Source organism: Tasmannia lanceolata, unplaced genomic scaffold (assembly GCF_043159265.1).
Source record: "Tasmannia lanceolata isolate RefF3 unplaced genomic scaffold, GAP_Taslan_0.1 ptg000020l, whole genome shotgun sequence".
NCBI classification, from domain to species: domain Eukaryota; kingdom Viridiplantae; phylum Streptophyta; class Magnoliopsida; order Canellales; family Winteraceae; genus Tasmannia; species Tasmannia lanceolata.
The window spans coordinates 20,571,038-20,596,870 of NW_027518697.1; the positions used below are offsets into that span (position 1 = coordinate 20,571,038).

Below are 25,833 nucleotides of genomic sequence, written 5' to 3' on the forward strand. Positions count from 1 at the left end.
GAGAAGACTCAAACTTTCAAAACCGGATAGGATGATACATCGAGTTTTTATCCTGGAATCGAGAGCCAGATCATTCAAAACGGGTAAAGAATATTTGAGAAGACTCAAATTTTCAATACTGGATTTCAAAACGGGTAAAGAATGTTTGAGAAGACTCAAACTTTCAATACCGGATGGGGGATGATATCTCGAGTTTTTTTTTTTTATTCTGGAAATGACGGTCAGATCGCTCATAACATAACCTCCTAGAGGTCAGAGAGGAGGAAAGATAGTTAAAACATAGCATAGCTGGAATAGATTTGAAAATCACAACCTTTACCAAAGGTATAACTCAAAGACATTTGATGAAATCTTGCGGGCATTGGCCCCTTTAAACAAGTAAACCAAAACGCTGCCTATATTTTGAAAAAATGCAAAACTAAATTTTAAATTCCAATGAGGATTGGATTTTTCTGAAAAACTGATCAAGGAGCCTAGCTCGAAAAGGAGTGTTCAAGCTTCTCTTATCTTTATTTGATAAGAATAGCCATCTCAACCCTAAAGTTTTGTTCGACGTCTTTTATGACTTGGGAAACCAAGTCGTAAAAGATGCCCCTAGTATGATTTAATTTCCATTACAAGATTCATAAGAGAGCTAAACGCAAGGGTTCAACTAAAGGCTATCATTTCAAAGAAATGCTTGAGGTTACAAAGCTTTTACAAATACAAGAAAATGGGTTCTACTCAAAGCACTCTTCCTTCTGCACTTCGTGATAACATTCCGAATAAACTTGAAAAATTGTCCCTTCTGAACTGTGTTCTATTCGGCTCTGTCCGCAGGAGATGCAACTTCTTGCTTTTAAAGTTTTTCACCCCAGCCTCAAGAGAAGTAAAGGTTAAACTTGACCTTCAAGACCTGACTTTGACCTGACAATGAAAGATTTTTGACACACGATAAACGAGATTTTAACAAATGACAGACGAAAGCTTTGACAAGTGTGCAACATAGACTCTAAAAGTGACTGAATCTGCTTCTTAATTTGATAAATGTTTAAGGTGGTAACAGTCTACCGCTCTTAGGATCTTTTGCATACCGTATCTAAAAGTGTTTCATTCATCTTTTCGGTATTTCAGTCATAGTTATTACCTCCTTTGGATTACTTAGTTTTAACCACTTTAACTTGAAGAAGTATCGAAAGAAATTATGCTGGCGCCTACTCAAACTTTGAAGTAATGCCAAAAATGGAAGTACAATCGGCTTTCGGAAGCTTTGTCCTTCGTGAAATCACTGCCATACTGAATTGCCCCTTTTACGGTTTCGATTCAGTGGACCGCACGCCTTAATTTTTGCCTGGACTGTCTGCCCTTGCAGCTTTTCCATCCAGCAGGCTCAGCACCCTAATTTTTCCCTAAGCCGCCCTTTCGGGTTTTCAACTTAGCGGGTGAATAACCCTAACTTTTGCCTAGACCGCCCTTACGGGTTTTCAGTCTAGCGGGTCCAAGACTCCATCATTTTTCTTTTCTCTTTTTTTAATTCTCCACAAACCTGGGCCAATAACACCAGAAGGACTTTTAGGTAGGCTTGGGTTCAAACAGGTTAACATTTGGTAAGTTTTGAGCAATTAGACCGAATCTGGACCCTCCAGACTGCCTACGTATCCCCCAAAAAAATTGGGAATCAGGTCCTGCGTAGTTCGAGGTTAATATCTTTTATGACGAAAGACATAAAAGATGCCCCTGGTTTAAGTTTGATAAAGATGTTTTGTTTTTGGCTCAAAGGAGTTTAGCAAAAAGGGTTTTCATTTTTGAAATCTGGGCTATTGGCTTAAAAAGCTCAAGTCGTCCAAAGATGTCCTTCTAGTGTTTTAGGCGTAATATTTCTTTAACTTATCCAGGTTTGTAGGTTCTATTAGTTTTTCTCCATTTTCATTGAGGAGTCTTATGGCTTTTCCCGGCAAGACTTCATCGACAATATAAGGACCGGACCAGTTTGGTCGAAACTTCCCTCTCGGATCAAATACCGGTGCTCTATAGGACTTCAAGACAAGATCCCCTGGTTTCAAATCTCGGACACGAACCTTCTTATTGAACGCCCTTTCAATCCGCCTTTGATACCCCTGGATATGGTACAGAGCTCGTAACCTCTTCTCATCTATCATCTGCAGTTCCTGATGTCTGGCCTTCGCCCATTCAGATTCTGGCAAGCTTGCCTCTATCATCACTCTTAGAGATGGGATTCTGAGTTCAACAGGCAAAACTGCTCCATTCCATACACTAAAGAATACGGAGTGACACCTGTAGAAGATCTGATCGACGTCCTGTAAGCCCACAAAGCATAAGGAAGCTTGTTTGACCGGTCTTTGTAAGTTTCTGTCATCTTGCTGATGATTACCTTGATGTTCTTATTTGCTGCTTCAACGGCTCCATTCGTCTGCGGCCTATAAGGAGACGACTTGTGATGCTTTATTTTAAACTCTTCACACAAGTGCGCTACTTCCTTCTTGAAGTGAAACCATTATCTGAGATTAACTCATGAGGTACTCCATATCTGCAAATAATGTTTGTACGGATAAACTTCGCAACAGAGGTAGAAGTCAAAGAAGTATAAGAAGCAGCTTCAATCCACTTCGTAAAGTAGTCGATGGCAACCAAAATGTACTCATGTCCGCTGGATGACTTCGAAAATACTTTCCCAATGATATCTATCCCCCACACTGAAAACGGCCACGGCGAAGTGAGAGAATGTGACTCTGAGGGAGGTACATGAATAAGATTTGCGTAAACTTGACATTTATGGCACTTCTTTACAAAGGCAAAACAATCTGCTTCCAATGTAGGCCAATAAAATCCAAGTCTAAGGATCTTTCTAGATAACATCTTCCCGTTCATATGAGGTCCACAAACACCTTCATGAGTATGTTCGATAAGATCAGCTGCTTTGTCTTCATCAACACACAGAAGCTGGATCCCATCAAAAGATCTGCGATATAACTGTCCTCCACAAATGACAAAATTGGCAGCTAATCTCTGAAGGGTTCTGCGCTCTTTCCCAGAAGCCTCAGGCGGATGCCCTTCACCAGATATGAGATTCCTGATGTCTGTATACCAGGGCTTTCCATCTGGACACCTGGCTGCTATTTCGATAACGTTCACATGCGCTGGCTCCCATTGCAATCGCACTGTAAGCGGCTGGACCTCCATTGTTGCTGAAATGTCTAACATAGAAGCCAGTGTAGCCAAAGCATCAACAAAATGATTCTTTGTTCTGTACAAGTGAGTAAATGTAATACTCCTGAACTTCTTGACCAAAGATTCCAGATATTCATTATACGGGATCAATCTATCTTCCCGAGTCTTCCATTTTCCATTAGTCTGGCAAATGATCAAGATGGAATCTCCAAACACATCAATGTATTGAATCTGCAAAGCTAAAGCTGCCTCTAGTCCGGCAATACAAGCTTCATACTCTGCCATGTTGTTGGTGCACTCAAACTGCAACTTGATAGATATAGGAATATACTCCTTCTGAGGGGATACGAGTACTGCTCCTATTCCTTGACCCTGGTTATTGACTGCACCATCAAAATACATTGTCCATCTGGTATTTGGAGTATCTTCTTCAACATCCATAATCTCTTCATCAGGAAATTCAGTCTTCAGGAATGCGTTCTCTTCCACAGGGAAATCAGCTGAATGCTCTGCGATGACCCGCCCTTTAACAGACTTTTGAGTGACATAAGTAATGTCGAACTCAGATAACAATAATAACCACCTTGTGGTTCTTCCAGTAAGAGCAGGCTTCTCAAAAAAATACTTCAATGGATCCATCCATGAAAGCAGAAGTACCTTGCTTGATAACAAATAATATTTGAGCCTCTGAGTTGCCCAAACTAGTGCTAGACAAGTCTTCTCCAAGATTGTATACTTCACCTCGTATTCTAGCATCTTCTTGCTGATGTAGTATACAGGCCTCTCCTTCTTAGACCCTGAATCTTGCTGAGAGAGCATACAACCCATCGCCGTATCCGTGATGGATAAATAAAACAACAATGGCTGACCCAGGATGACAGGGGATAAAACAGGAGGTAAGGACAAACACTGCTTGATCTTTTCAAAAGCCACCTGGCATTCTTCAGTCCATTTCTTCGATGAATTCTTTTTCAGAAGCTTGAAAATGGGCTCGCAAGTCATAGTCAGATGGGCTATAAACCGTCTCAGATACTGAACTTTTCCGAGAAAACCTCGGATCTGCTTTTTGGTCTTCGGCGGTTCCATCTCCTGAATCGCTTTGATTTTCTGAGGATCTACTTCAATTCCCCTTTCGCTCACCATGAATCCAAGTAGCTTTCCTGAAGTAACCCCGAATACACACTTGCTGGGGTTCAGACGAAGCTGATACTGTCTGATTCTTTCAAAGAATTTTCTTAAAGCGACAGTATGCTCTGGTCGAGTCTTTCCCTTGACGATCATATCATCTACATAGACTTCGACTTCTTTGTGGATCATATCATGAAGAAGAGTAGTCGCAGCTCTCTGATAAGTGGCACCTGCATTCTTCAACCCAAAAGGCATTACTCTGTAACAATAAGTTCCCCACTGAGTAGTAAATGCTGTCTTGATCATATCTTCCGCCGCCATCTTAATCTTATTGTATCCCGAAAACCCATCCATAAAAGATAACAGAGCATGACCAGCTGTATTGTCCACCAGAAGATCAATGTTCGGAAGCGGGAAATCGTCCTTCGGACTCGCCTTGTTGAGGTCCCTAAAGTCCACACACATCCTGACTTTTCCGCCCTTTTTGGACACCGGCACTATATTCGCTAGCCATTCTGGATATTCAACAACTTGAATGAATTTTACTTCCAATAGCTTTTTAACTTCATCATGAACTTTTAACTCCCATTCTGTTTTAAGTTTTCGGAGCTTCTGCTTCTTTGGCTTTGCGCTAGGGATTAGGGGCAATCGATGCTGGACAATGTCTTCGCTCAATCCCGGCATGTCATCATAAGACCAAGCAAAAACCTCCTTGAACTCCTTAAGTAAAGTGATTAATTCCTCACTCTCTTCGGGAGATAAAGTTTTGCCAATTCGTATTTCCCGAATTAAGGTTTCGTCACCAATATTTACGGTTTCAATTTCTTCTTCAAGCGGTCTTGCTCGGCGACTCTCCTCTTGTTGAATCATATGTTTGATTTCAAGGGGAGTTTCGTCGGCATCCTCATCAGAGGGGGAGTTTTGATTATCATTATTAACATTATCAGTTTTAAAAGCAGATTCAGTACTTGAAATGGAAACAGGAGAAACAGAAACAGGAATGTATGTAAAAGAGTCTTTCATTTCATTCATAGAATTGGTTACATCAAGAATGGAATAGCCCACAGCAGGCATTGTATTGGACTCTAACGATGTATTCACAGACTCAATAGTCAACTCAACATTGAACTCAGCCAACTCTGGCATATGCGCAGTTGAAGAAATAAACTCATCATCTAAAGTATTCTTGGACTCGACCTTATTAGAAAGAGACTCGTCACCGACTCCGGAACCAGATCCAACTTCTACGGTACCTGTATCAAAAGAATCGTTAGGATAAACAAACTCAATATCAAACTGGGAAGTAGACGTATACTTAGAGACTACTGACTCTTTTAAGGAAACAGGACTATACTGAAAGACTACTCGAGGTAAAACCTGGGAGTCCAGTTGGTCAAGGGTCCCTCGGCTGGGGTGATTAACTCTGCAGGGTTCAGAATGAATGCATCTCTGCCTATCACTGCCACCTCTGATGCTTCGGTCTCACTGCCAACCACTCCTGCCTCTGGATATTCAATCTGAAACATGCCATTCAGACAACCCGGCTCTAAAACATCGGCCCAATCAGTCTCCGGTGCTTCCTCAGTAATCCGCGCACTCATTGGCACTTCTGATTACTCCAGGTCAAAGAAAATTTTGAAGCCTAGAAACCTCTGCCCTGTCACATCATCGGTCCATGGCTCAGCAAACCCGTAAAATGGAAAATCTGCCCCCTCTTTTCTGAAAATGCCGTTTCTGATCAGACTGATTGGCCCCATAGGCAATTCTAATCCCCGGCGGCGACACTCGGCCCATTTCAGCATGTATCTTTTCATTTCTTTGATCTCCTGCTCGGTCGGCTCATATCCTAGGCCAAAGAGACCATTGAAAGTTCTGAACATAGGCCACTCAGTAGGACCTTGATGATATTTGCCCAGCCCTGCGCCTGGAATAGAACCCTGTTTACGGATCATCCTGACTCATTCGAGTTGGTGCTAGTCAAGAAGAAAACTTCTTCGCCCATGGCTTCTTTCATGGATATGACCGACACCTCCAGTGAAAAACCTGTCAAACTGACATCGGCTTCCCTCCCAACTACGAGCTCCTGCGAAATCTGTCCAATTTCTAAATCTGGGTCACCCTTTACAGTCACTACCCTGTTGTTATGAACAAACTTCAACTTTTGATGGAGGGTAGAAGGGATAACTCCGACCTTATGCAGCCAAGGTCGACCCAATAACAGCAAGAAAGAAGCTTTAATGTCCAATACTTGAAATTCGATGTCAAAGTCTTCTCCCCCAATCTGGATTTCAGTGGCCAGGGTTCCGATGACATCTCGCCGGATGCCATCATACGCTAATATACCCTGCTCTGAAGGAATGAAATCCCCGAGCCCAAAGCCCAAAGTCGCAGCGGTACTCAGTGGACAAATATTCAGAGCGGACCCATTGTCGACTAGTACTTCGGGTACCCTTTTCTTGTTGCAGATTACAGTAATTTTGAGTGAACGGGCGTGGTCGCTCCCTTCAGGAGGTAAATCATCGTCTGTGAAAGATATTACCTTGGAAGTCTTAGTCACAGCGACTAGGCTTACTAATTCATCGGGAGTGATCTCAGTTGGCACCTGAGCAGCATTCAACTCTTTGAGTACAACCTTCCTGTGCTTAGACGAAGACATAAGTAGGCCCCAAATGGAAACATTTGCTTGGGTCTTCTTCAGCTGCTTCAACAAATTATCTTCTTCCTCATCTGCAGTCGGCCTATTCTGCCCCTGATTCTCGGCTGCTCTCACTGCTTCTACAGAGTTTTCTGCTCTCAATTCTGCGGGCTTAAACACTCGGCCACCCCGGGTAACATGACAAAGCTCGTCACACTGATCTTCCAATAAAAGTAAATCATCTGCATCCATTCTTAGAACATACGGAGTTTCATTCGTCTCTTCTTCCTCGAACTCATCCATCCTTAGAACGTAAGGAGTTTCCTTTTCTGCCTCAACATCCTCACATCGAAGGACATATGGAGAGGACAACTCTGCCAAACTGGTGCTGCCCCTCCAGAGGGCATAAGACCTTTCTCTTTCCATCTCCTCGATCTCTTCAGGATCAAACCTCAGGATATAAGGTTCATCAGGAGTGATTGCACAAATGAGAATGGATGGATCAAGAACTGGCTCCTCGACAAAAATGGCGTTCGCCGCAGGAGGAGGAATTGCACGATGATTAGGAAGGGGATTCTGAGTTACATTGGGCCTTTCCACCTCAAGCTTTCCTTTCTCTAACATAGTCTGGAGCGCATGCTTTAAGGCCAGACATCTTTCAGTGAGATGACCCGAATTTCTGTGGTATTCACAGTACTGGTCTAATCTCCAATATGGAGGCAACGGGTTAGGTACTGGCCTAATATCAGGTAGTCTGATTTTATTATCCCTTATCAACTTTTTCAGAATCATAGGTAAAGGGTATGGGAGTGGATCAAAGTGCCTCTGAGGTTTCTGCTCTACTGGTGCTGGCGCTGGTCTCGCCACCTCTGTTACAGTCCTGGCCGCTGGGCGAACATAGTTTACGTGGTCAACTTCTTTCTGTACGACCACGGGTCTCTTTCCTTCCCTGATGTCTTATGGAAGTCTGGCCCTCAGACCCTTAGCTATTGCATACTCAGTCCTCGTCCCGGTCTTAATCAGATGGTCAAAATCGGTGTAATGCTGAGGGGACATAAAATGGAAATACTGCGGCGACAAACCCTTGATCACCAGCTTGATCTGATCTTCTTCTGATAGCCTCTCGCTTAGCTGGGCAGACTTTCGACGCCAACGATGGATGAAAAAGGTAAAGGTCTCTAGAGGACCTTGCTTTAACTGCTTGAGGTCCCTCTTGGTAACCTCTATCCCTTCTTCCATAGAGAACTGCTCTACAAATTTGTTGGAGATGCTTTGCAAAGTTTTCACCTCTTCGGGTTTCCGACGCAGAAACCACTTCTTTGCGACCCCAGTAAGAGGCATTGGAAAGACCCTGGCCATTTGTTCAGGAGCTAACCCATACTGCTGCGACAACTCGATGAACCACCTCAAATGATTCCGGGGACACCCACTCCCATCATATTTGTCATAATCGGGGGTTTTGAATTTAGGGGGCAAGGTGACTCCCGGAGACATTATCAGCTCGGATATATCGAACTGCTTTGGGCCTTGATGCTTCATGCTTTCCATTTCTTTCTTCAGCCTCTCCAATTGATCAGCTACCTGCTTTTCCTTATTATACCGGGCCATATCTGGAATGCAATATTCTTCAGCGTACTGCCCTTCTTCTAGGTCGACGTCCACTGGTGAAATGAAAGGATTGTTCAAATTTGCAGGTATAACGGGAGGGGGTTGAACCGCAGATGCTCTAGAAGTAGAGACGTTTTCATTAGACTGGGCTTTCATTTGGGCCATCTCTTCTTTCATAAAGGCCATATCCCGGGTAAGATTCACCATCATCTCTTGAATTTTAGCTAACGCATCATTGGGTTCAGCCATTTGGACAGATTCTAGGGATTCGGATGATTCAGATAAAGAGGGTGCGGATTGCTCAGGTAAGGTTAGCAGTTCAAATTGACGAATGAGTCTAGACGTGGTTGACTGTCTAGACCACGCAGGTTGACTGACACCTGAGGGAGCGATGTTTGCTCGATTTTAGAATCCTAAATTGGAAATTAACATACTAAATTAAAACGATAACCATTGAAATAAAGTATTCTGTACCGAATAAGATAAGAGAAAGTCATAAATGCTATTCCATTGATCAATCGTCAAACTGTAGTTACAATCAAAACATTAGTCTTTGTTAACAATTGGATGAAAGTAACAATTTACAATGAAATTTGAAGAAATTAAAATGACAATTTCATGAAAAGGAATCTTCAAAGCTCTTTGATCCGAGCTCTCTTGCCCACGAGCTTTCCTGGCAATTCCCCACATCGGACCTTAGATATTAAGGCAAATCTCTTATCGGTAATCTTGTTTCCCCAAGCAGCTACAATAGACTTTATGAGACCGGGAGTAAGCTTTTCGCAAGGAGGAGGGACTATAAATCCGGGAGGACATGGATTTCCCGTGACCTGATAAAGCAAACGAGTGGGTGCATAAAAGGTTGACTTTTCCAAACCCATAAGATACACAAATGGATGCGGGTAGGTGCTGGTGATAACGTGTAAGCATGAATGACTCACCCAGTGAAATTGATCCTTCTCCACGTGCTGCAACCAATTATGCCACTCATCAACGGATTGGGGTTTATTGGCCATTGGTTGCCACGAAAGGTGATCCTTGAGGGTGTACTGAAGGGAGCTCCGTGGCCGAAGGATGGTGAGTTTTTCACAAAGTCACAAATAAAGCAGTTTGACACACCCATGGAAATTATCCTTAACCTCTCGCCGAGCAATAAGATCCAGCCCAGAGAAGGTTTCCGCTAGCATGATTGGGACAGGATTCCTTCCGTCGCTAATTTGATCGACCAAACTCAGTAAGGTCACAGAGGCAATACTGGAGTCTTCACAAATAACGTGACGTGCAAGGACACCAAAGATTAAGGCAATGCGTCGACAATTTTGAAAACGGGAATCGGTAGGGTCAACGCTTTTAGAAAAACGCTCAATGAGGTCATCGAATTGCATGTACGTGTCTTTGAAATAGGGCATATCATCAATAGTTTTGTTCTCGAAAAGCTTACAGAAAAGGGAACGAGGAGATGCTACACTCGAAGGTTGGATCCAGAGTCCCTCAGGTGGGAGTTCTAATAGGGCGCACCAATCCTCGAATATAGGACAGATTTCAAAGGGACCAAATTGAAAAACATGAAGAATAGGATCCCAGAGTCTTGCAGCTGCTTGAAGAAATTGCCAATTCACACCGGATGCGCTCAAATGATTAAACGCGCTGATGAACCTGTCGGCCATACTCCACTCTGTACGCTCGTGCGGGAGAGCTCGAATTGTCTCAGCTATCCAATCCCTCATCACCTTGTTCGACATGATTTAACCTAATCACAGATAGGATAAGATCAGAAGAGAGTGAAAATAACCTTGAATAACGAAATAATAGGGATAAACTTGACCAATCATATGGGAAGGATATAACTGGTGACATTGAATTTCTTTCATCAATGATCAAGGATGATCGGTAGATCAGAAAGGTAGATCCCGGCCACAAAATGACAGAAGTAGGTCATAGACTGGATCTCAAATCTGACGATGAACATCGACAACTGTATGATAAAGAAGATCGATAATGATAGATCATGGTCACAGAGACAGCGGACAAGCCATCAACCATATCTAAGACAGAGCAGGTAAATAGCAAAATCTAACCCAATGAGTAATATCTACACATGGCATGGATCTATGACATAATAAAAGAGTGGGTACACAGTCGAAGGGTAATGTACATATATGACATGGATCTGTGTACACAAAATGAATAGACCATGGCCATGAGAGTAACGAGTATAGACCACTACTCAGGTGACTCTGAAATAATGTACATATGATTGATTAAATCAGGAACCCCTCACTGGAAAAAGAGGGTTCTAATCTAACCAACCGACAAAACTGAATATACAGAAGAGATTTGTACAATCTGAAGACAAAACGACAGATTATAGTCCCAACAATGGTAAAAGGAATACTATCGACTGCATCGAAGGAAGGTAAATAGGATGAATCAGACCTGGAATACCTACTGCAAAAGGGGTCCTGATCTGAACGACCGACTAGGCAAATAGGGTATGTACAAGAAGATGGCAAAGGTGTACATCGACTCAGCAAGTAAGACATGTACAAAGGAACAACACAACTGTACACTCAGAAGACAGAACATAGACCGTAATAAGGATAATGAGCAAGGAAAATTACTATCCGGGTTGAAGACTGGAGAACTATGTAGCTGATAGTTAGACCAGAAAACTCCACTGACAGACAGGCACTGGTCTAACAGGCTAGCACAAAGAGTGATCAGGATCACAGAGTTTGAACGAAATGGACAATAAGGAATCCAGGACTGGACCATGGCCATAAAAAGTGAAAAAAAGAACAACCATCGGCTAGACCCAAAACTGAAAGAGTGAACAAGCTCTAACTGATGATAATAGATCAGAAAACCTCATGAAGATAGACCTAAGGCATTGGAATAATCTTATGATGAAAGGTCACAGGGTAGATCACGATCCATGTGACGACCAAGCAAGAGCAAGAGTCGTCGACCGGGTCTGAAAGAATGGTATGACTGAAATAGATAAAGAAACCTTATTCGAAAGGATAAGCCCTAATCTAAGAATAATACACTATACACACATATATACATATATATATATATATACACACCCTAACTAGGGGCACCAGCCCTAACCTGATCTAGCGGAGCCAAGAAAATCTCGACTCAAAAGTGTCTGAGTGTACTAGATAACGCGACGGGTAATTACGGTGTGGCTTACCCTTCTAAACTACATGGGTAGGCTGACTTCTATCCTAGGCTCACATAGGCTGGTCACACATGTTCGTCCTATATGAGTACATATATATAGTGTCCTAGCAAGGATTCCCTAATTTTGGTTCTAAAGGGAGCAACTGAATATATATATATACATAATATAATGAAATAAAAGTAGGGCCCAGGCATATCTGCAGGGTACTATGCATATGACCATACCCTTGATGTATAACGCCAGCACACCCAGCATTATACAGAGTATGTTCATCGCTCATCGGCTGCTATAGAACACCAGCACACCCAGTGTCTACGGCTGCAGCTCCGGCGCATAGCTTGGAAATAGATACAACGCTTCCCTCAAGGTCATAATTGCCCATCTGGTACGCGTCATATCTATTCCCTGGGGCCAATAATGAAAAGAATGAAAGAAATAAAGAATATGACAATGCATGATGTGGAGTGTGTGAATCTCTCGTTTTAATTACGCACCTATCTGGTGCCCCTGGATTCTAACGATAGAATTCCCATTTAAAATGATTTTAGCCCAAATTTCTCCAAAGTTAGTAAAAATCGCATTTTTAAAGAGTTAGGCAATGTTTCAAGAACTCCCCAGCAGAGTCGCCAGCCTGTGGACCCCGATCCGAGGACGAGTGAGGGAACGTGTCCCTAACACCCTCCTCTAGATCTCCACAACGTGAAGGAGAGCTCTGCCAAGGAACTCTCGAAACGGATGCCACCCTCACAGCATAGCATGAGTGGCGATATAAAAAGAAAGAGATACATCCTGATCCAAAACCAGGGCTCGAAACCAAGATATATCTGAAAATAACTCAGAGTCGCCATCCATGGATGCGCCATGGAACCAAAAAAATGCTCTGTTTGCAATGGATAACCAGAGATACAAAAGGTCCGTGCCTGATGACGAATGGAGAAGGTCCGAAGAGCGCCCCCAATTCGCCTGAGTGCGAACACTTGGTCTCTTATGCCATTTTTCATTAACTTCGAAGAAGTTTGGGTAAAAATCATGTAATATGGGAACAAATATCCCCGAGTGAACGTCTACCTAATCATGCATGAGTCGGGGATGAAATAATAAACACACGTAAAGTAAGATAAAAGATGTGTCACCTAATGACAACTAGGTTATGAGTGACATGCCTACCAGGTGTCTAAGTTCTGGTGGACGAACACATGCATGCTACATCTAAAGATATAGGTCTGCATAAGAAATTAAGAAAACACAACAAAATATACAATATAACATAACAAATCCTAAGACTCTAAATGATTTAGCCCGAGTCCTTGGATGGCCTGATGGTGGTGGGATGGGATTGTGACTTGGTCGGGAAAAATCGGAGATATTGCAGAGGTGAGGGTTTTGGGTTTGAAATGGAGAAGATGGGTTAGCGAGGATGGAATCGGTGGCTCTGCTGGTGGTGGATTTGGGGGTAAGGATTAGGGATCTGTGAAGAAGGAGGTGGAGATGGTCTGATGGTGGCAGAGGTCAGCAAATGGAGGTTCCTTGCTGAGATTCCGGCAAACCCACCGGAAAATCCGTCGGTGGTTGATCGAAGAAGATGGAGGAGAGGCTAGGGAATGAAGATGAGGTTTCGGATTTGGGGTAGAGGTAATGGGGTATGAGAAAATGGGGAAGTGGTGTAGGTGAAAATGGAGGAACCGGCGATGGAAGATGGGTTTGGGAGATCGGAGACGATGAAAATGGAGTTCTCTCTCTGGGATTTTGCAAAATGAAAAATCCCCTTTTCATCTAATCCGATCGGGTTTATATGAAAGAACAAAATTTGACCCCCCCCTAATCCCATGGGCAACCCTCTTAATCTGATCTCAAATGCAACCTATTGCACCAGGGTGTGCCCCAGGTAGGTAAAGGAGCATAAAGAAAAATGATATATTCAGCCCCCCTTTCATTGCCGCGGACAGCCCTTATGGAGTATTTGTCACTACCGTTTTCCAAAACAGAGGTGGTCTTCGGCAATAGCAAGGGGGGGAAATATTATGGAAAATATCTTCTTAGAAACTTGATCTCAGCCCTTCAAATCCCCTTTATGTTTAATGGTGGGGATTTAAGGCTTTTTAACCACCTAGGAAGCTTCCTCTCCCAACTAATCCTAGCTCTTAACCCCCCTTAAGCTAGATTATGCTCTAAACATTACTTGAAAAGAAAGAAAAGAATCTTTCTAATCTTTCTTATTTACAGAATTGCCTAACTCCTGGATAATGCACCCCTCAATTAAGTTGTACACTAATCTGTGCACCCACATATCCTCCTGGACAGCCCGCAACGGCAAATTTGAACTGGTTTTCCAAATTCCAGCACAACCCCTTTTCTGGCTAAATCGCCACCCTTCTGAACTTGCCTCACGACACTGTGTTAGCTTGTTTACTAGGTAGACGCGCAAGGATCTTGACAAAATTTTACAGGGACCCTGGTGGGACCCTAAGCTAACCTAGGGCACAATTTGGGACCTTGGAACACTAGTTTATTAGGGCAATTATTTAAAACAAAACGTAAAAGGGTTCGGTCAAAATGGGGTGTCTACAATGGCATGGCACCCAAAACCCAAATAAAACCCAAAGGAATACCCGCTTCGTTAAAACATACATCAAGCCCTCCCCAGATCACCCAATGAGCCTCATGCACTGGGCCACCCTTATTTTTTTTAAACATGAACAATATAAAACTACATATAGACAGCAGTTTACATTCAACAACAAAAACTACGCATTGGTGATGTTGAAGTTGCTTGGTTGAGCCAATTTTGGGTCGTAAGAGATCCAAATCAAGGCCTCTCAAATGAGCAGTTTGGATGATCAAAGGTGGAGTGCACTATGCAATAGTTGGTGCCCATTGCGCCCAATCGGTGTAAGTTGTTGTGGACCCCGATCCTGAGAGTGATGAGGATACGAGTCCCTACATCCTCTAGATCTCCACATGAAAAAGAGCTCTGTCAAGGAACTCTCGAAACGGTGCCACCCTCATAGCATAGCACGAGTGGCGATATAAAAAGAAAGAGATACATCCTGATCAGGAGCTAAGGCTCGAAATCGAGATGTACCGAAAAATAACTGAGAGTCGCCATTCATGGATACGCCATGGAACCAAAACAAATGCTCTGTCCGCAATGGATAACTAGAGATACAAAAGGTACGTGCCTGATTACGAATGGAGAAGGTCCGAAGAGCACCCCCAATTCGTCCGAGCGCTAGCACTTGATCTCTTATGCCATTTATTATTAACTCCAAAGAATTTTGGGTAAAATCATGTGAAATGGGAACAAAATATCCCCGAGTGAACGTCTACCCAATCATGCATGACTTGGGGATGAAATAATAAGCACACATAATGTAAGATAAAAGATGTGTCACCTAATGACAACTAGGTTGTGAGTGACATGCCTAACTGGTGTCTAAGTTCTGGTGGACATGCACATGCAAGCTATAGCTAAAGGTATAGGATGTACAGGAAAGGAAATCTAAAATTAACAGTTAATCATGAATAGTAAATGAAATAAGGAATATCGCCTAATATAAAATCCCAACACATCTCATCTAGAAAGCAGTAAATGACAGATAGCAATTGCAGTAATATAAACCTATGGCGTGCACATAGCGCCTATCTACAATGGGGCGAATACATAGCGCCTGATATAAAATCCTAACACATCTCATCTAGAAAGCAGTAAATGACAGATAACAATTGCAGTAATAAAAACCTATGGCGTGCACATAGCGCCTAATATAAAATCCTAACACATCTCATCTAGAAAGCAATAAATGACAGATAGAAAATGCAGTAATACCGTAAAGTGTTACTGTGGGACCCGATCCCGCGAGAGGGGTTGCGCGCGAGCCGCCACGCTCTCTCTTGGTCTCTCGTACCCACGCGATTGGCGTGTGCATTTTTATTATTGATTTTAATTCATCTTTTACGTGAACTTGGGATCACTAAGGCAATCCGAATTCCACACAAAAGAGAGTGACAGAGTCGCCACCTAGATGTGGGATGTAGGACCCATAATTAACCAGAAATCTAGACTCGTTACCTGGTTACAAGAATGGAAGGTATGGGGAGTTATCCACCACATGCACCATTCCTGCCCGATAATCGATCTTCAATTCCAAAAGTTAACTCTTTTAAATTTATTTTAAATGGCTCATTCAACTCTTTATTAGTGTGCTAACTATGTGACATGCATCCTATGATCTAATTTCAATGTAGATCCTAAATGTGTATCTTGATTTCTTAATTTGTTTGAATTCAATCTAAGTGAAAGTTCTCCTAAAATTCTAATTTCATGGAAAATCCTAAGTGATTTAATTAAGAATTTACAAGAAAATTAATGTACAAAGCCCCACAATTTGTTGTGGAGCCGACTCGCGGTTGGTATGCCATCAGACATCTAAGCTGCCTAAGTACCCAAGCCTCACTGGGATCAGAGTCGACGTAGTTCGGTGCATCTAAGCTAAGCTACTTATGCCTAACTCAACTAAGACACCGACCTAGACATGATTGACTGTTTCAACAGGGTTAAAAGAAGTTATTTAATTCAAGTTGAGGATTTTATTATCCTAGGATTTCATCTAAGATGCTATATGATTCTTATCTAAATGCAAGTTGTCCCTTAGACTAATGCAGGTTAGCCTACACCCTAGTTTACTAGGCTTGTCCTAAGGAAAGATTGGGTGACTAGTGTAACTAGACCTATGGTACGGTTGCTATCCATAGCAAGCGTCCGTGATGAGGCTGGACTCCTAACTCTAGGACTCCCTAAAACCTAAGACTCCTTAAAACCTAGGACACGACCTGACACCAGTGTTCCTAAATTGGGCTCTAATGGTTCTTATATCAGAAACCATAATCCAATGGTTCCGAAAGACTCGAGACTAATCGATTCAAGTTCTTGAAGTCAGTGAATTTCAGATTTCAAGGATTTTCAGTTTCTGGACATTTAAGGATTACCAATGGTTCTAGGGTTCACCAATTTCGGCCTAGAACAACATCCAAGGAAGGGAATCGTGCGTTCTTTCCTTGTGCAATTTAATACTTAGGTTATAGCACCTTATTGCCTGGCATATCTCAGGATTTCCGTGGACAGTAACCTCGGAGCCAACAACATGTTATAGCTTAAATATTCAAATTGTCAAAGATCGGTTGCAATTGGGGTACGATTATGGATGCACTGGCCAATTTTCCAAGGAAATCTAAAGATCCTAAAATTTCTGTTTCAATGGATTGAGGAGTGAACATGTTACAGAATTTTATGGTTCTTTAGAAACTTTATGATGATTTTTAATTAATTTCAGTTTTTCAATGAATTTTATCAGTTTTATACCATAAGAGTGATTTTACAAGTGAAATTATTGCAAACGAATTCGAAATGAGTTGAAATTTCTACAGCAGCAATATGGAAATGTATGTAGCTTACTGGATGAGTTTTGCAGATTTTTACATTAAGCTCATATTTAATTTTGATTTAACAATAACGAGATCAGATTGTAAGAATAACACAGAAACTACTATAAATAGAAATATAAATCCATTGAAATTTCTACAGAAATAATATATAAGTAAAAATAGCATGCTGTGTGATTTTCATAAATTTTAAAGACTATTTACTACCAATTTCGGATTTTTCAATTTTCAGACCAGATTGTGAATTTACACTACATCCCATATGAACCCAGATCCAAATCAGATGAAATTTTACAGTAGCAAGAAATATGAAATATAAGACTACTGTAAAAATTTTGTGAATTTTAATTGTGATCTGATGTCAGTAAAAAATCTCACAAAATTTGATAATTTTCAAAGAAAGCATCAAATAATATACCAAAAAAAATCCAAAAATTCTTAAAAATTCATGGTAGAATGTATCCGCATCATATTATTTTCTCACGAAATTTCATTAATTTTGGAATCTGCACAGTATATATTTTATTTTTCTTTGTCAAAAAAATGTTTTTGAAGAGTTTTCTATTTTTAAAACACGATTTTCGAGAAAAATACGATTCCGGAAAACTTCCTTTAATCTTGTTCTATATGATGAACACAAGAAAAATTTAAAATTCTAAAAAATAGATCATCCTAAGATGGCTATTTTTTCGAATTTTGTAATTTCTCGGCCATTATTTTAAATAAAATTCCACTCTTCATTCAAATTTTTAAGATCCTTTGATTCAATGTCCGATCCGATCCGATGGTTACTTTACTCTATTTAAATAGATCAGTATATTAAATTTCGAGACGAATCGGAATTGAAACACCCATGCAGATCATGATTTTGAGCACACACATATAATATTCAATTAAATTCATTTAAATGCTTAAAAATCATGCAAAAATCTAAAAAAATACCAAATATTTCGGGAAAAATTCAAGAACAGTGTACCTACCTATGGTGGAGATCCTCACTTAATCTGAGAGCCGAAAAATCTGAAAATCCCGCCTACGTGCGATCCGCTTCAGCTTTCTTTCTCTTTTTCTTTAAAAAAAAAAAAAAAAAACTACTGTGAATGGGAAGAGAGATAGAGAGGGAGAGTATGAGATGGACCGAGGGATAGAGTGAGAGAGAGAGTTACAGATAGAGAGAGATATAGTGAGAGAGAAGGTGACCAAGAGATGGTGAGGAGGGATCGTGAAACAGAGGCAGATATATAGAAAGGTATATAGAGAAGATGAGGGAAACAGATAGTGAGAGAGACAGATCGTGAGAGTGTAATAAGGAGATTAAGAGGGAGCACAAAAACAGAGTATGAGAGATTGAGAGATAGGGTAAGTGAGAAAACAGAAGAATAGATTGAAGAGAAGAAAGGCCGAGTAATAAGGTACTCTGTTTTTGAGTTTTTTTATTTATTTTTCTTCTGAGAAACCTGAAAGGCTGCTGAGGGGAAAGAAATATGGTAGATGGACGAGGACTATGCGAGAGGAACACAGAGGGTGACGCAAAAGAAGCGATGAAGGCCCTCATTTTTTTCCTCTTCTTTCTTTTTTTTACCAGGCTGCTGTTCTTTCCTTTCGTCCAAAAAACAGAGAGCCGTATTTTTCTCTTTTCTTTTCTCTTTTCTTTTTTTTAACAGAGAGAATCCTACAGATATGTGAGGGATTGAGAGATGAAAGAGGCCGAGAGATGGAGGAGTCAGGAAAAGTTGAGGGAGAGGCTGTGTAGGGAAGAAACAAAGGGGAAGATGGGGGATAAAGAGTAATGGCCGAGGGAGGATTGAGAGGGACGGAGAGGGATGGAGGGTGGAATGGCTGTTGATTGTGAAGGCTGAGGAAGATGAGATAGAAGCCAAGGAAAAGATCCAAGAAAAACAAAAAAACCAGAGAGTAGTCTCCTCTGTTTTTGTTTTTCTCCTTTTTTTTTCTTTTTTTTCTTCCTGTTTTGAGGAAATATCCATCCGAGAGATGAGCCAGCCCATCCTCTGTTATGTAAACCTTCAAATTTACCAACATGCTATCTTGGTTGAAGCATTCCTAATTGTTATTACCCCGTATCCAATGTGGAAATAGCTTCTGCTCATGAGAAACTGACAATTCCTCCTTCCGTTTGGCAGCTTTCTAAAAAAACATTAGGAGGAATTAACAATTGCCATTTCAAAAGAAAAATTATTCACTTGCCCCTTTTTTTAAAAAAAAATTCCAAAGGTGATTTCTGCAAGTCTGTCGTTTTCCCTCCCCACAAATCAGCCTCTTAATTTTTATTTTGGCAAAAATACCCCTTTCCCCTTATGTTAATGGCGGTACCTCTTTCATCTAATCACACCAATAGGATAATCTGGAACGTCCAATTGATGGGCTACACATAAATGTGTTGCGCTCTCAAGATTATTTTCGTAGGATTATCTGAGCCATTCAACCGATGGGCCAAGATGCAAATTAGTTGTATTTCGACAATCTCCTCCATGAGATAATAATAATTGTCCATTTGGAAGGCAACAATGTAAGCATAGATTATGCCCTTAAATCGATCTTATATAGGATCCGAACCCTTGATCCTGTGGATCATAAGATAAATTGTTGGGATCCCCCATGTCACACTGGGTCCGAACAATCTCAGAATTTATCTTTTACGGAAACAATGCGCGAGCCCTCTTTATTGACTCAGATCTACTCAAAATTCTCAACATGGACCCACTAAATGGGTCCATATTCCCTCTTGCTTAGATTCTCGAGAATAACCCTTTTCAACACCTGGCGGAAAAATGCAGAACATTTGCGGAAATGATTGGAAAGAATGAGAAAACATAAGAGGCGGACACAGGAATGGAAAACACCGAAAAGACCAACAGCGAAACGCTAACTTCTTTGTTGATTAAAGCGGAGCAAAATGGGGGTGTCTACAGATGCCCCTCTTTGGTAGAGATGACGTAGTCATCGAATACCAAAGCCAAAGTGACAGTGCCGTTTTGCGTAGCTTTGATCGACAAAGGACTCCCTAGACACAATGCAACCTAACATAATGCAAGACCTTAAATGAAATCTTAGAATTTGAACATATATTAAAAATCATTTACTCTAAACACCATGAGATGATAGTTTAGAATAACGAAGAATCGGATTTACTCTGGGTGTAAAAATCTAGCAATACAGAACAAAAGATGAGACGCCATTTTCAAATGGTCTCAGAGAGAATAATAGATGACTTTCGAAAGATTTTTAATGAAAACAAAGCATCATTTTTTAATGGGCTCAGATAAAACATGATTCCATATTTGTATGGATTTAAAGGACACGAGATGACATTTCGAATAGATTTAAAAAGAATGAGGCCTCGTATTTTTACGGGCCCACAAGGAATGAGATATCAGAATGAAACCGACTTTGTACGGTTTTCCAAAGAATGAGCAACCATATTTGTATGGATCCCAGAGAAGAATAAGAGACTATTTTTTAATAGACTGAGGAAGGATGAGATACCGTATTTGTACGGTGCTCCAAAGAGAGTAAGAGACCATTTTTGAATGGACCTGGAGAGAATGAATCAACGCATTTATATGAATTCCATGGAAATGAGACATCACTTTTGTATGATGCTCAAATAAAATTAAGGGATCACTTTTGAATGAACTCGGATAGGATGAAATACCGTATTTTTACGGATTCCAAGAAGATGAGACATCGTAGTTGTATGATGTTCAAAAGGCAGAGACCATTTTCAAACGGCTCGACGAGAATGAAATAGCGTACTTATACGGATTTCAGGGAAAATGAAACACCATATTTGTATGATGCTCAAAGAGAATAAGAGACCATTTTTTAATGGACTCAGAGAGAATGAAATACTGTATTTATACAGATTTCATGGAAATGAGACATCACATTTGTATGATGCTCAACGAGAATAGAGACAATTTTCAAATGAACTCGGAGAGAATGAAATACCGTATTTATACGGATTCCAAGAGAATGAGACATCATATTCATATGATGCTCAAAGATAACTCAGAGATAATGGAATATCGTATTTATACGAATTCCAAGGAAATGAGACATCATATTCGTATGATGTTCGAAGATAACTCAGAGATAATGGAATATCGTATTTATACGAACTCCAAGGAAATGAGATATCACATTCGTATGATGTTCAAAGAGAATTGAGAGACCATTTTTGAATGGACTCAGGGAGAACGATAATTTGAGTTTTGAAAGAGATTATCAGAAAAAGGAAATTGAAATCTCCAATTAACAATTTTGGAAGCAGAGGATTTAATACCACCATGCAGCAAAGGACTTTCAAGGCTTGAATATGAGATGCCACTTCATTAGCAACCTGCCCCAGTTTGAGGCATTCTAACCTTCTTCTATTCTTTTATCAGAGGTATTCTTCAAAGATCTTTCGCCATTCATGACAGTCCTGCTTTTGCCAAGTTTCTCAGATCCTGTTGCTGAACCTGTTTTCAGAGTGATTGCACCCAACAACAATTCTTAAAATAGAATTTGTAAAAAAAAAATTTATTTATTTATTTTTTAAACAATTAAAAAACCACAGATACGTGCAATAAAATGATAAAATAAGAAAGATTACTCAAGTAATCCTGTGATTCTTCTGATTTATCAGTATTTTCTTTTGGGTTAGGCTGGCCTCTTTAAAAGAATATTTCTCTATTGATAAACATCTTCACTTATTTTTAAGACAGTGATACTTCATGTATCTTTCTATCAACATTCTGATTGCTTTGAAATTAATGCCCCTAGTTTCGGGAATCATTGTTATTTTTGCCTGACCTACTGTAATTTCAGAGATCGATGTAATTCTTCTGGCGTGAACCCAATCTTACCACGACCAAGTTTCCCTTTTTGGATTTTCAACTTGGCGGACCGCTCGGCCTTAACTTTTGCCTGAATCGCCTTTTCAGGTTTTCGACTCAGCAGGCCACCCCCTTAACTTTTGCCTAAGCCGCCCTTTCAGGTTTTCAGCTTAGCAGGGGAATGATCATAAATTTTGCCTAGATCGTCTCTTCAGGTTTTCAATCTAGCGGATCTTCAAGCTCCATTTCTTTTTTTTTCTTTTTTCATTTTTTTTACTTGAACACCAAAAGGACTTTTATAGGTGAGGTAGGGCTTTTCAAAGAATGGCTTAAGGTTTTGCAAGAATTTTGACCGAACCTGTGGACAGGTTGCCTACGTATCCCAGTGTAGGAATCAGGTCATGCGTAGTTCAGGGCGAATGCCCCTAGTTTGAAGGTATTTTAATTTTTCTTTTCTTTTGTGCATTTATTTTTTTTCCTTTTTTTTCAACTTCTTTTTGGAATGATTACTTTCTTCTTTTGATACAACCGAACTCGGTTTGACCGAGCTGCCTACGTACCCCAGTGTAGGGATCAAGTCATGCGTAGTTCAGGGGGAATGCCCCTAGTATATTGGGTTTTGAAGGAAAATTTTATTTAGGCTCAAAAGGGTTTGCAAAAGGTTATATATTTTTTAATTTTGGGTTATGAATTTGAGATTTACTCGGCCAAAAGACGGCCTTCTGGTGTTCAAGCATAGAACCACTTGAGTTGATCAAGATTTGTTGGTTCTTGCAATATTTCTCCATTTAAATTACGGAGCTTGACGACTTTTCCGGGTAAGATTTGGTCCACAATGTATGGTCCCGACCAATTTGGTTTGAACTTGCCTCTTGGGTCAAACACTGGTGCTCGGTTCTCTTTTAAAACAAGATTGCCTTATTAAAAGCCCGGGCTATTCTGCGCTGATAACCCTATACATGGTAAAGCGCCTTTAATCTCTTCTCATCTAGCATGTTCAGCTCTTTATATCTGGCATCTGCCCATTCATTTTCTGGCAACTTGACTTCAGTCAATACTCGGAGCGGAGGTACACGGATCTCAACAGGTAGCACTGCTTCCATCCCGTAAACAAGAGAGTAAGGGGTTGCCCCAGTTGAAGCTCTAATTGATGTTCTGTAAGCCCACAAGGCGTACGGTAACTTATTCGACCAATCCTTATAAGTTTTTAACATTTTGCTAATGATAGTCTTGACATTCTTGTTTGCAGCTTCTACCGCTCCATTCGTCTGCGGACGATAAGGTGAGGATTTATGATACTTAATTTTGAACTCTTCGCAAAGAGTGATAACTTCCTTCTTGAAATGAGATCCGTTATCTGAGATGAGTTCATGGGGAATTCCATATCTGCATATGATGTTGGTGCGCATGAATTTAGCAACCGATGCGGATGTAAGCTTTTCATAAGAAGCGGCCTCGACCCACTTGGTGAAGTAGTCAATTGCAACGAGTATGTACTCGTGACCATTAGATGACCTAGGAGAAATCTTGCCAATTATGTCAATTCTCAATACCAAAAACGGCCAAGGAGAGGTAAGAGAATGCAATTCGGTGGGTGGTACATGGATGAGATTCGCATGTATCTGACATTTATAGCATTTCTTCACGAATGTATGACAATCTGCTTCCAATGTTGGCCAATAGTACCCCAGACGTATGATCTTTTTTGCCAGCATCTTTCCATTCATATGAGGCCCACACACCCCTTCGTGAATATCTGTGAGAATTTCTTCTGCCTGATCTTCAGTGACACATAAGAGTTGAATTCCGACGAAAGACCGTCGATACAACTCTCCTCCACAAATGACAAAATTAGCTGCCAATCTCAAAGTCCTTATTTCTTTATTTGACGCCTCATTGGGATGCCCCTGGATTGAGATGTAGTTCTTTATGTCCGTATACCATGGTTTACCATCGGGACATCTTGCAGCTATTTCTATAGCATCAACATATGCAGGAGCCCATTGCTCTTGAACCGTGATGGGTCTCATCTTCATATTGTGAGGTATGTCGATCATAGAAGCTAATGTCGCTAAGGAATCGGCGAATCTATTCTTCAACCTTGGTAAATAACTGAAAGTGATGCACCGAAATTGTCGAGCAAGAACATCCAAGTATTCATGATATGGCTGTAGCTTTTCTTCCTTGGTTCTCCACTCTCCTTGAGTTTGACAAATGATTAACTTCGAATCTCCATATACGTCAAGATTCTCTATGCCTAAGGCCAATGCGGCCTCAAGCCCAACAATGCATGCTTTATACTCTGCCATATTGTTGGTGCAATTGAATTGTAATTTAACGGCAAGGGGAACATGCTCATTTCGAGGTGACACAAGTAATGCCCCTACTCCTTGTCCTGTTTGGTTTGCTGCTCCATCAAAATAGAGGGTCCAACCAGTTTCTGGATATTCATCTTCTATCATCATGATCTCTTCATCTGAGAACATCGGCTTGAAAGGCTGACTTTCTTCTCGGGGTGCTTCTACCAATTGCTCAGCAATGGCTCGGCCCTTTACTGATTTTTGGGTTACATGGGTGATGTCAAACTCAGACAACAACAATAACCATCTAGCAGTCCTGCCTGTCAGGGCTGGTTTTTCGAAGAGATACTTCAGAGGATCCATCCTTGACAAAAGCAGGACCTTATGTGATAAAAGATAATGTCTGAGTCGCTGAGTAGCCCAAACCAAGGCTAAGCAGGTTTTTTCTAGGACAGTATACTTCTGTTCATACTCCAACATCTTCTTGCTAAGATAATATACAGCCTTTTCAAGCTTAGTTTATGGATCTTGCTGTGCTAACATACAACCCATGGTGGTTTCTGTTACTGACAGGTAAAGCAGCAATGGATGTCCCGGTATTACTGGTGCTACTATCGGTGGTTCTGACAAATTTTGCTTTATCTTCTCAAAGGCTTGTTGACATTCCTCTGTCCATTCTTTGGAAATATTTTTCTTTAAGAGCTTAAAGATAGGTTCGCAAGTTGATGTAAGATGAGCGTTGAATCGTCTTAGGAACTGTATCCTTCCTAGGAATCCCCGAATTTCCTTCTCAGTTTTAGGTGGCGGCATCTCCTGGATAGCCTTAATCTTCTGAGGATCTACCTCTATGCCCCTTTGGCTCACCATGATGGGGCAAGCTCCTTCTCCTCCTCCCTCTCCTTCTCACTTGCAGCTGTAAATGAGGCTCCCTCTTTTTTTCCAGAAAATGGGATCCTCCTTAAACCCTAATTCGATGGGGGTTTTGTAAAGGAAAGTGATAGATTTGCACCCCCCATTCTCCCTAGTACAGCCCCTCTCAAGTGTAACTTCTGGCAACTTTTTAACCTACAGAGGGGGGTCTTGGGTAAGACAAGCCTAAGCTAAAAATGATGCAATTTCCCCCTCCCTTTTTCCATGGACAGCCAACCTCTAGTGCATTTGTAGTTACCTTTTATACTGGCAGGGGGGGACCAAGTAGAAAACATGGGGAAATATTTTTGAGAAAATATCTTCTCCTCCCTTTTGATCCTAGCCCTTCAAATCAGCTTTTTGTTTAAGGGCTAGGATCAAAGGAAGCCTAACCACCGAGGAAGCTTCCAAAGATTCTCCCCTAACTAATTTTGTTACACACTAATCCGCATACCCCCTATATCTCCCTAGACAACCCATTACTGAAAATTTGAACTGGTTTTCCAGGTTCCAGCGCACCCCCTTTTCTGGCTAAATCGCTACCCTTATAAACTTGCAACACGACACTTACCTCGTCTCGTTTAATAGGCAAACGCGCTCGGATCTTGACGAAATTTA

The 25,833-nt window shown here is 41.0% G+C and overlaps 1 protein-coding gene across 1 annotated transcript; it reads right to left on the reverse strand.

Moving 5' to 3' along the window:
- Nucleotides 1-6,244: 6,244 nt before the first annotated feature.
- On the reverse strand, nt 6,245-7,723 carry LOC143853868 (uncharacterized). The gene is made up of 2 exons (XM_077363572.1): nt 7,005-7,723; nt 6,245-6,932 (listed from the first exon to the last, which is right to left on the reverse strand). The coding sequence occupies exons 1-2, from the start codon at nt 7,721-7,723 to the stop codon at nt 6,245-6,247; spliced, it is 1,407 nt and encodes a 468-aa protein (XP_077219687.1).
- Nucleotides 7,724-25,833: the final 18,110 nt, after the last annotated feature.

Bases quoted from the DNA above. Each gene is read 5' to 3' on its own strand.
- LOC143853868 (XM_077363572.1), bottom strand. From the start codon at position 7,723: ATGATTCTGAAAAAGTTGATAAGGGATAATAAAATCAGACTACCTGAT. The intron at 6,933-7,004 runs GTTGAAGCAGCT...GTCTAAGCACAG, and splicing joins GATGAGGAAGAAGATAATTT to GAAGGTTGTACTCAAAGAGT.